The sequence below is a fragment of the Sphaeramia orbicularis genome, chromosome 14 (genome assembly GCF_902148855.1).
Source record: "Sphaeramia orbicularis chromosome 14, fSphaOr1.1, whole genome shotgun sequence".
In the NCBI taxonomy this organism is placed as follows: domain Eukaryota; kingdom Metazoa; phylum Chordata; class Actinopteri; order Kurtiformes; family Apogonidae; genus Sphaeramia; species Sphaeramia orbicularis.
Window position 1 is genome coordinate 41,955,212 of NC_043970.1, and position 12,502 is coordinate 41,967,713.

The following is a 12,502-nucleotide window of genomic DNA, read 5'->3' on the forward strand; positions in this document are numbered from 1 at the left end:
ACTCATAAAAACACTGAAAATCAGATCTATTATAATACAGTGATATTAGGGGTGAATTCTCCCATTTGCCATTTCACTTGTCAGATGTGTTTGAGGTCAGAGATCTGTGCAGGGAAGTCAAGTTTTTCCATCAAAACTGAGAAAATAACTTTCCATGGCAGACGATTAGGGCTTAGATGATATGCAAAAACTGATTAACAGCGTGACTATTTTTTTTGCATGTTAAATTCATTGAACAAAATATACAAATGATGATGTGGGTTTTAGATTGCTTTATGTGTGGTGAATATGATTTGTAGACTTAGACATTTATAGTTTTTACCCCTCGGCCAACTTCTGGCCAAAGGAGTATTTTAATCGTTTTGTCGTCTGTCCATCCTTTTGTCTGTTCATGTCTGTCCAACAACATAATCGCATTATCTGAAGAATGCATTGACATATCTGCACCAAATTTTTACTGTGGATACATCTTGGCAGGGAGCAGAAGTGTACTGAAAATAGGTGACCTTGACCTCCTTTTTCAAGGTCAAATGGCCTTGTGCAGTTATAATATCTGAGTATTTTCACATATAAATATGTATGTAATAAGTTTTACACAAAGACAATCTAATCTAAATTATAGGGCAGTAACTTTCAACAGAATCTTACACTATATTTGGCTGAGGGGTATTAAAAGTGTGCAGCACGTTATGTTATTTGGATAGACCTGGTCTAAACAGTTGTCAAATACAACTACCAGAGCACTTACTGAATGCTGATTATGATGCTTAACATTAGAGGGCTTGTTTTCAGTGTAAGGTTAGGTTTTCCAAGAAAGAGTGAATGTTAAAATCTGAAGTTAACAGACTTTTTCTGTGTACTTAATACAAAAATAGCTTTTTTTTTACTTTATTGATGTACAAAACAATGTCAGTAATCAACTACAATAACAAAGCAGCACCTGCAAGAGTCTCAATGTGCTTAATTTGTAAATAAATAAATAAATATGATCCACAATTTAAGAAACTTATTCGCAATAAATGTTTTACAATATATAAATAGGTTGTGCACATTTTCACTGAGCAAGAAAGTTTTCAAGAGGAAAACTCATCTTGATAATGAGAACAAGGTGTAATTTCATGGTTTTCATGAAACAAAAACCTGAGTTATTACATCAAAGCTGCAGTGCTTCATAGTCTGTTACCTTCACTTCATATTTATCTTTCGCTATATTGTAATTCAAGTGGTCTGAAACTTCTACATCTGCTTAATACTCGAGTTTTTCAGCTGCAGCTGTCAAATCTACCCCGTGAAGCCAAAACTGTCTGATCACAGGTGTTTTCAGACTGATAGAGGGAGTTAAATATGTGATTGACAGCTGTAATTACCAATTACTGACTGGATTCTATTAGCTGCATCCTGGGCATGACTTTGGAAGTTTTAAAAAAGTGGTTTCTCTTGTCACATCAGGTTCATTTATCTTTATATTTAGTCTTTTGATATGGAACGAGAGCTGAGAACTGCAGTGTTTTTCAGCCTTGGGGTCGGGACTCCACGTGGGGTCACCTGGAATTCAAATGGGGTCGCCTGAAATTTCTAGTAATTGATAAATATATATATATATATATATACTAATAAAAATATGTCGTAATGATTTAATATATATATATCCTTATAATTAAAACACCACACACTTTTCCTTTTAAAAATTTAAAAAAGGTGCATTATATAAATTATATAGCCTAAAGGTTGTCTAAAATTAATGTTTATTTGCAACATAGTATAACAAACTATTACAACATCAAAAACAAACAAATTTTAGCAAAAAAATGTCTCCTTTTTGAATGTCTGGGGTTGCCAGAAATTTGTGATGTTAAAATGGGGTCGCGAACAAAAAAAAGGTTGGGAACCACTGCTTTAACCCATAAAGACCCAGCACTATTTTTATGTCTGTTCCCAAATAAAATTTTCTGTATATCTAACCTGTCCTAAGTAATTTATCTCCATTTATTATGTTATCCTCAGCAGTTTGCATTTTATCATTATAAATCAGGTATATTCCTGTATTTAATTCACTGATCATGAAAATGTTCATAAAAGCTCAGATTAAGGTCGAGGGTTATTACATCAAAAACAGAGAAAACTGAAGAAAAAGTGGCTTTTTCAGTCAGATATATCATTAACTGAACACAAAGCAAGTGTTTCCATCCACTGTCATTGATCAAACTGCATGGGTTTTACTGGTGAATCAGTGTTGTAGAAGATGACAGTGTTTCCACGGTAACTACGGAGCCTCTGAACGTCCAAATGGGTCTTATCTGATGACCATGAAAAGATGACAAACTGGATTTTACACCAGTTATCTACACGTATTGATAGGATTAGTGGATCAACAGGTTTTAAATATTCTAGATCAGTAGATGGTTTTGGTTGCCAGTGGATGTTTGTGTCTTTATGGGTTTTGCTCAGCCCTACCTCCAACCCTTGCCCTAACCCTGACCCAAGGTTTGTATAACCAGCTTATACAGAAGAGCTCTATGTCCAATATGTAAGTTATTAGGAATAATTTGAGATCTTATACTTAAATTTTTGACTAAAAGGCTTTTTACTTTTTAAATTTTATATTCTCCTTTGAAACTCTGCACTGCAAGTCTTCCTTTTAATATGTGTGTTTTTATATTTTTTGGGTTTTATGTGTTGTTTTCTTACTTGCTGTTTTCAATCACCTTTTACATGATTCTTTTATAATGTTTTAAATGTGTTTCTTTTTCCCTTGTCGTTGTATTTCAATGTCCTGTGTGAAGCACCTTGAATTACCTTGTTGCTGAAATGTACTATACAAATAAACTTGCCTTGCCTAAATTATTACATCCACAATAGGGCTGAACGATATGGACAAAATTTCATATCTCGATAATCATGCCAGATATCTCGATATCGATACAATATGACTACGGGTTCAGTGAAAACCAAGCATTTTTCAGAAAAATACAAACATCATAATACAAAAGAATGTGGACAGGGCAGTTTTATTTATAAGAACTCCCTGCCAGTCATCAACATTAACATAAAGTACGAATAAATGAAATTTGTTGTGACTTCCAGAGCTGTACATGCAGGGCGAGCGCGGGGGAAATCTATATCGTTGCTTTTTCGATATTAATATCTTGAATGTTCATATCTAGGTATCGATATGATGACGATTTATCTTTCAGCCCTAATCCACAATACACTTGACCTATCCATAGCATATGAAAAAGACCAAGATTGTATTTTCTATCAATCCCCGAGCCCAAGTTTGAGAAGAACCCCTGTCATTACCTGTAGCAGACAGACTAACTCACCTTTTTTTCTGACAGGCATGGCTGGCTCCGTGTAAACTTGACTCTCAGTAAGGCTTACAGTTAAGTCTTGTTTTAGTCCTCCTCTTCAGTGCATGGTTTAAAAGTTGCTTTCATTGAAATGAGAGAAAACTGTAAGATCTTTTGTAACTTTTCCCCCCTTCTTCAAGTGCAGTGTGTTCAAAAAAGGGGGAGTGGGGGGGGGGGAAACCAGAGGCTTCCAACCTGGAGTCCTGGGCCCCTAAAGGAGTATCCACATGGAGTCTGTGTCAAATAATAATAGATATGTCCCACTACCCAGACCCAGGTACAATGACACCACAGGTGTCTCTGTCCCAAATGACAGTATATTATAAGAATATAAACTCCTTCAGAGATTAGGTCCCTTGAAATGTTGGCTGTGTCATTCAAAGGTCTATGGAGTGAAAAATCCGCCTGGTTTGACTGCAAGGAGGGGTTGTAGTTCCACTTTAAAAAGCATCCTGTGGCTGAAGAGCTGGATGGACGAAGAAGTGCCTTGTCATGACTGGTCCAAAAGAAGCTCTCACTCACTCACACACACATAAGACAGGTTTTACAAAGCAAAGCTGGAGAGTCCAAGCTGTTGAGCCTCCATGCTCGGATGAAGAGCGGGCTAGAAAAGCTGGTTTAGTGTCCCATGGCGGGCGGAGACTGACGGATCCGAGGCCGGCCTGGGTTAACGCTCTCTGCTCGGTCCCCAGTGACAGACAGCCGGTGTGATGAGGCGGTCCTGGGTCGGTCCCCAGTCTGAAGAACAGCTCCACATCATTTATCCCTCCTGACAGCTCATACCTGAAGTTTCTTTCACCTGCTCGTCGTGCCAAAACGCACCATGAACGGTCCGGCGTGCGTCAACGGTGCCAAAAAATGCCCCCCTCGCGTTTTATAAGAGAAATGTTAATAGTCCTGGCGTTTTTTTTTTTTTTTTTTTTTTCGTTTGTAGAAAATGTCAGCTAACACACAGTCACTTCAGAGTTTGTCTGGAGGTTTTGACTTATGCAGGGACGTGAGTGTGCCCCCCATGAGGCGGGTTTGGGCATTTCATGGAATTAAAAACGCACTCCAAACGCTGCTGATGGATGCTACTTACCGTGCGTAAAAATAAAAACGCATGTTGTCTACTAGTCTGCTAGCATTCATGCTAAATCACCAGCCAGCGGCAGTGCCAAATGAAATGATGCTTTCCCAGTGCGACGCCTGGCTGTAGGAAAATACCTGCCTGCCAACTGTGGGAGAAAACGCATGGCTCTCAAATGTCCCCATCTGTTTTCATTTTCCGTGAAATGGTGTGCGTTCACTGGGGGGGAATCCGGATAAAAAACACCACTGTCCGTGTGAATCTTCGAGCTGCCACATCTCTTTATTTCTTAACCAGGTACTGTACAGCAGCGTTAGCCATATGAACTGACAGCATCAGCAGCAGTTTTAAGCGCCTGCGTCAAGTGCGCAATGACGAGCGCAGCCGCATCCGCGCACAGATTTCACAATAAAACCAACAAAGACAGAAGGGTTTATGTAACGGATGCGCACGTCTGGAGGAAAATGTAATGGAAATGCACAGCTGATCTTAACCCATAAAGACCCAGTGCTACTTTTGTAGTAGTTGCCATATTTTTTTATGTTTTTTTTCTAAATTTAACCTTTCTGAAGTGATTTATCACCATTTATTCTAATATTATCTTCTGTATTTTGTCTTGTTTCAATAAAAATCAGATTTTTTTTCCCCCATATTTAACCCTTTCATGCATGAATTATGAGAACCTCAATCAAATTTTTTTTGTTTTTATTCCTCTTTAGGCATGAAAAAAACAATGCGATTAAAAATTTTCTTCTGAAAAATACATTTTAAAAATAATAATAAAATAAAAATAATTTAAAAATTTTTTAAAGTACATTAATCCTTTCATGCATGAATTTTGACAACCTTAGTCTTTTTTTTTTTCTTGAGTGATTTTATTCCTCTTTAAGCATCTGAAAGAAAAAAAACAATGCAATTGAGTTTTTTTTTAATGAACCTATTTTTCATCGAGTTACAAAAATGTCCACTCAGATGGACACCATAAGTTTACTTTTTGAAGCCAAGAAACATGTATTTAAAACCCATCATCAGAAAGTGATAGTGTGTGAAAACTATGAAATAAAAATATTTTTAATGCAGCTAATCTGATGTTTTCTCACATTTTAACATACTATAATACTATTTATTACTCACTTCATGGAGATAATATGCAAAAAAAAAACAAAAAAAAAAAACTTTTTGTTTAAGAAAACTGTTAATTACAGTTTAATAACAATTAGTAATTGATTTCCACTCAAACATGTCAGTGCAGATCAGGTTTATCTAGAACAGTAAAGTTACAGTAATGGTCAGTGTATTATTATGGGATGGTGCATAAGTGTCCACTGTGTTGGCTGGTCTGTAACTAAAACAACCAAACCCATGAATATACAAGAGAACAGCTGGAGAAGAACTGTCCACTGAAGTGACCACTGGAGTGAACACTGGAGTGACCACTGTGCATGAAAGGGTTAAAAATATAACAATGAAAAAAAAAAAAAAAAAAAAAAAAAAAATCTTATGAACCAATTTTTCATGAAGTTGCAAAAAAATCCACTCAACTGGACACCATGCGTTTAATTTTTGATGCACAGAAACATGTATTTACTGATAAATTGTGTGAAAACTATGGGGAGGGCTTGTGATTCTGGGGGTTTATGCTCAGGAGAGATCTACATAATGTTACCAATTCATGTCAGAAAAGATATGTAGTGTCTAAAAATTTTAATAAAGATATGTGTAAAAAAACAAACAAACAAACAACGAAAAGAACAACAAAATCCATGAATATACAAGAGAACAGCTGTAGAATAGCTGTCCACTGTAGTGACCAGTATGCATGAAAGGGTTAATCTACTGATCATGTAGATGTTCATAAAAGCTCAGATTAAAGTTGAGGATTATTATATCAGAAAAAGAGAAAACTGCAGAATAAGTGACTTTTCAGTAAAATCTATCATTAACTGAACATAAACCCAGTGTGTCCATCCACTGTCATTGATCCAATTGCATGGGTTTTACTGGTGAATCAATGTTGTAGAACACAGGTGTCAAACATGCGACCCAGGGGCCAAAGGGTCCAATCTGGCCCGCGGATGAATTAGTGAAATGCAAAAATGACACTGAAGATATTTTAAAAAATCAGTGGTGTAATAATCATTTTAATTCAGTTCCACATACAGACCAATTAGATCTCACTTGGGTCAGGTCAGTGAAATAGTGTCATCATAATCTATAAATACTGACAACTGCAGAAATTATCTTTGTTTTAGTGAAAAAAAAAGTGAAATTACATGAAAATGTTTACATTAACAAACTATCCTTTTACAAAAAATGTGAATAACTTGAACAAATATGAATGACCTGAAATGTCGAAAGTGAAGTAAATGCAATTTTACCAATATTATACCTGGTACTATATGTTTTGTGTATTTGTAATTGTAATGTAAGTTGTAACGCACATGCATAAATGATAAACTGATAAACTGAGGCAGAATATTGTTAAATTGCACTTATTTTTCTTATGACATTTCGAGTTGTTCATGTTATTCAGATTTTTAAGGAAATGTTGTAGATGTAAACATTATCATAATGTCATTTTACTTTTTTCACTGTTATTTTACTGGTCCAGCCCACTTGAGATCATATTGGGGTGAATGTGGCCCCTGAACTAAAATGAGTTTGACACCCCTGTTGTAGAAGATGATGGTGTTTCCATGGTAACTACAGAGCCTCTAAATGTCCAAAAGGGTGATATCTGACAACCATGAAAAGATGACAAACTGTATTTTACACCAATTATTTCCATGTATTGATAGCATTAGTGGATCAACAAGTATTAAATCGTTTAGATCAGTAGATACTTCTGGTCGCTGGCGGATGTTTGGGTCTTTATGGGTTAAAGTTCAAGTCAAAAACTAACCTCGAAAATTAAGCTGCAGTTCGCAAAGATGGAGGAACTCAATAGAACAAGTAAAGGGAATGAATGAGTTAAAATCAGAGGAAATAACAATGTGGGGTGTAAACTGTGGAACAAATGGCAAAGCTACATAGAAAGTGAAACTAAAAGAAAGATATTATTATTATTATTATTATTATTATTATTATTATTATTATTATTATTATTATTATAGGATATTTTTCCACTTCTTCGTTTGCATGAGTATGTATGTAGAGTCATTACACTAATGTTCCATGTAATAGGTAAGAAACAATTCATTAGAACATATGCTATGACATTGGATTTAGAACAGTTATTCAATAATTAACCCCCCCCCCCCCCCCCCCCCATAGCCATATTAATTTAAATTCATTCATATAAACTCAAAACAAATAATAACTGATACAAATACATTGTTACAAATATTAAATTATTTAACTAGTAGTATTGTGACTGACTCCACTGCTACCTCTGCCACAATAATTCTAGCAAATTAGACTACTGGTATTATTAAATATTTTTGTATTATCACAACAATTATTATTTTCCCCCTCACTCCCCCCTCTCTCTTTCTCACTTTCATTTACACCCCTGTCTTCCCCTTTTCCCTATCACCCCTAACCAAGCTATATGGTTTAGTTCCTATTTACATTTATGATCTTTTTCTTTGTAATATGACGTTGTTGTTGTTTGTCAATACTCTGTCATTGTTGTTGTTTTTGGTTTGTTTATTTGTTTGAGTTTCCCTTTGTTTATGTGTTGTTGTTGTTTTTCTGTCCACATTGTCTTGTTAACTATCACTAATAATAAATAAATAAATAAATAAATAAATAAAAGAAATTACAGGTATTATTATTATTATCATTATTATTATTATTATTATTATTATTATTATTATTATTATTATTATTATTATTATTATTATTATTATTATTATTTTCATTAGGATATTTTTCCGCTTCTTTGTTTGCATGAGTATGTATGTAGAGTCATTACACTAATGTTCCATGTAACAGGTAAGAAACAATTCATTAGAACATATGCTATGACATTGGATTTAGAACAGTTATTCAGTAATTTTCAGTACAGAAAAGACAACAAAACCCCTTTTGATATTGCTTTGAAATCACAGAGACAAATGCTTTTTTTTTTTTTTTTCCCCACACACTGCTACTAAGTGCTTTCCGTACATACACTTTGGCCTCCTTGTGTTTTACTTCAGTATTTCCATTTCACTGCTAATTTATACTTAGAGTCAACTTATACTTATAGTTAGTAGCAAATATTCTGTGTTTTACTCCATTACGTTGTTTGACACTTACTTAAAAAAAAAAAAAAAATTAAAAAAAATCAATCTACCTGTATATGATACAGAATTACACTAATCCATACAGTGGTAAAGCATCTAAAATTGCTCCTCATTCACAAGATTCAACATTAAAGTAATAATTTTATAATAATAACTTCTAATCTTATTGCACTTTTTAAAGGACAGAAACAAAATGCTTTACATCATATAGTAAAACAGTACAATAAATTACATTCACACACATTAGGTGAAATAATAAGCTATAATAATGCACACAGGATCAAATAATATAAGAACACTGAAACAACGCCTCATTAAAAGTAAGTGAGAATGAAGATAAAATGAGAATATAAAATAAAGAGTTAACAGATACACGAGTTAGCCAGTCTTAGTCTTTTAGAAATTAATCACATTGTAAGAAATGTAATAATAAAATTCGTCAAAAATAGTCACTATTTTTTATTCTTTAAATATAGTTTGTTCTTTTACCAGTACCATATTAACAACAGTATCAATAACAACAGCAGTAGTATCAAAATTAACACTGATAAAAGTATAGAGTTAATTTTTGTGAATTCAGGACTTTTTTGGAGGATTTCAACACACACAATTAGATGGTTATACGTATATGGTTGCTTGAGTAAAATGCGTACTTGTGTTTATTCTGGAAAGTACTCCCAAATTCTAAATATGATATTATCATACTGCGCAGGAGTTATTTATTTACAGAAAATGTTCAAAATAACAGAAAATCCAGTTTTTGGACTAAATAATGCAAATAAAAACAGGTCATATTTAATTTTACACAATTAAATGCAGGTGTTTAAGTAAATTAATCCCTATTTGTTGGATAATGTACATCTTGTCATGCTTTCAATGAGTTTTCACATTGATGTTAATTGTTTTATGCAGCTTCTGAAACAGCTCAGTATTGTTTAATGGACAGTGAACATAATTTTCCTGGGGTTTTTAATGGGTTCAGAGGCTATTTTATTATTGCTAGAGCTGCATATGTGTTTTGATTTTATTCCAAAGATGATCTAAGATTACATATGTGATGTTTTAGGTGCTGATCATAGTCTGAAATGGAGGCCTTTTTTAAAATTTTATTTATTAATTTTTTTCCAAGTTCCTCTTCCTTATTGTGAAGGTCCTCTCCTCTGACTTCAGGGTGAAATGTGTTGGAGTTGACGCAGCTGTTTAACTTACCTTAGCAACGCAGAGGCTGCTCTCTGGTTAGCTGGCTCCCATCTAGATTGACAGAAAGCGACAGCCAATCAGATCGTGGGATTTCTTGTCGCATCAGGGCGGATCAACCAATAAGAAAACGCTAAACCTGTCCGAAGGTGAGAGTTGAAATACTGCTGCATTAAAAGTACTGTAGGAAAAACGAAAATGCAGTTTGATGTAATATCATAAACCGACGACTTAATGAACACTTCACTTTATTTTATTCAGTTTTTATTTAATCACCAGTTTCTTCTTCTTCTTCTTCTTCTTCTTCTTCTTATTATTATTATTATTATTATTATTATTATTATTATTATTATTATTATTATAAAACCATAAGATGATTTAACTGCAACTACAATAAAAATAGTAAAATATTTACTCTGCAAGTACTTTTTTAAATTTTATACTATTTATTTCGTGTGTTTTAATTTACAGTTTAAACAATGCTTTCATTTTAACGCAGTAAATGTTTGGTTTTAACCCTGAATCTGATTAGAACTGAGATTTAATGCCATATTTAGCTCAACGGCGCCCTCTGATGTTTATTTGATGATAATACATTTAATGTCATTGCAGAAGCTGCCTTGGTAAAAGTAATGGTACTTTACTAGACTGAGATAATACTCCACATAAGTATATGTGAAATTAAACCCTTATTTAAATAGAAGTGTTATCGGGAGAATGTACAGAAGCTTTGTGAAGTAAAACATTTTGTCAGTTATATTTATTATTATATTTACGTGGATATTTATGATGTTCTTGGATAGGTATGTGTATGTGCTGTTTATACTTAATCCACTTAATCCATAACACTGGTCAACAACAAATTTATTGTTTAAGTTTTTTGAGCTGATTTAGGATAATTTTGGTGTGCTGAATCCAAAAATCACATTCATTTTGCTCAATCAGGTCAACTTTCTGAACTATGCTACATATTGGCTTTTTAACATTTTTGCTTACATTTATGGGCATTTTCACATCATATGATACAAAATTCTTTCATATTTTTTGCAATAAACGAGTTCTGAAGATTTTACTTTTGCCAATTTATGATTAATGTTTTTTTTAATATTACAGGTGAATGAAATGGCTTCGACTAGAAGATCTTGCAAAAATAAGCCTGACGTATTCTGCTACATTTGCGGTGAATACACCATTGTACCTAACAGGAATCCTGTTGGAAAATGATTTTTTTTTTCTCTTAAAACCTTTTTAGGGTGAGAACTATATAAAAAAATCAACCGATAAAGTCACAAAAATGTAATCAATTTTGTGAGAAGATTAAATTTTTCAAAATCAAATTAGCAAAAAAAACCTGACCTGATTGAGAAAAACAGATGTCATTTTTGGATTTAGCGGTGCAAAATGGTCCTAATTCAGTTGAAAAAACCTAGACAACTTGCAAAAAACATTTTTTTTGTAACCCAGTGTAATATTCCTGAAAGAAACAAAAAAAAAAAAAAGTCACATTTTGAGCTCAGAAAAACAGGTTTCAGGTTTGTGGTAATATATTTTTCAGGTAAGAACAGGGAGGATTTTCTCAACATATAAAAGAGTTTGTTTGTTTGTTTATCTTAAATGTTATAAATTAGAAGTTGCAGATACATAGTTTTCACTGAACAGGAATAGGATGAAAAATTATATAACAGTGAAAAGCCTCTGAGATGAAGTAAAATGTACCTTAAATTTATTTTTCAATAAGAGTAACAGAATTTACTTATAGTTCACAGCTGAAAATCACCTTTAAATAATACATCTAAATGTGAAGAATAAAGTACCATGAGCTGTTATTGGCAACTGGATTTAACCCTTTCATGCATGAATTATGAGAAACTTAATCAAGATTTTTTTTTCCTGAGTGTTTTTATTCCTCTTTAGACATGAAAAAAAGGCAATTGATTTTTTTATGAACCTATTTCTCATGGAGTTAAAACAATGTCCACTCAGCTCACCATGTGTTTAACTTTAGAAGCAAAGAAACATGTATTTAGTGATATACTGTGTGAAAACTATGAAACAAACGCATTTTAATACCGCTAATATGATGCTTTCTCATATTTTAACATACCCACATGGAAATAATATGCTAAAAACCCAAACTTTTTGTTTAAAAACAAAAAACAACTGTTAATTGCAGTCTAATAACAATTAGCAATTTTTTTTTACACTCAAACATGTTACTGCAGATCAGTTTTATCTAGAACAGCAAAGTTACAGTAATGGTATGCATTGCAGTGTATGGGATGATGCATAAGTGTGCTTTGTGTTGGCTGATATGGAACTAAAACAACAAAATCCATGAATATACAAGAGAACACCTTTGAACAGCTGACCACTGTAGTGACCACTATGCATGAAAGGTTTAATACATGTTCCAGACGCTGTAGAAGCAGTAAATGGTACTTGTTTCCTTCATTATTCATATGTTACAAATAGGCTTAAAGTTTTAAAGTCTTGCACAATCCGTCTAATCTGCTACTGTATTTGTTGCTCATAAAGTTGAATGGTTTAGTAAAATATTTCTGCTTCGAGGTGAATGTGGTTTAATCATGTCTGCCTCAAATTCACCCTGTGTTTAGTTAAATACATGAATCCTTCTGTCTTAATAAAACCATTAATAT

General features: G+C 33.4%; 1 protein-coding gene across 13 annotated transcripts in view; it reads right to left on the reverse strand.

Moving 5' to 3' along the window:
- dlg2 (discs, large homolog 2 (Drosophila)) overlaps nt 1-4,742 on the reverse strand; it is a 417,220-nt gene extending 412,478 nt beyond the window's left edge. For 5 of the 13 annotated variants that reach the window (XM_030154920.1, XM_030154919.1, XM_030154918.1 and 2 more), the window contains exon 1: nt 3,324-4,742. In XM_030154920.1, coding sequence (XP_030010780.1) covers nt 3,324-3,342 — 19 coding nt within the window. In that variant the 5' untranslated portion in view covers nt 3,343-4,742. The remainder of the gene's footprint in view (nt 1-3,323) is intronic. The other 8 variants (XM_030154936.1, XM_030154929.1, XM_030154928.1 and 5 more) reach the window with 2 other exon arrangements.
- Between the last annotated feature and the right edge of the window lie 7,760 nt (nt 4,743-12,502).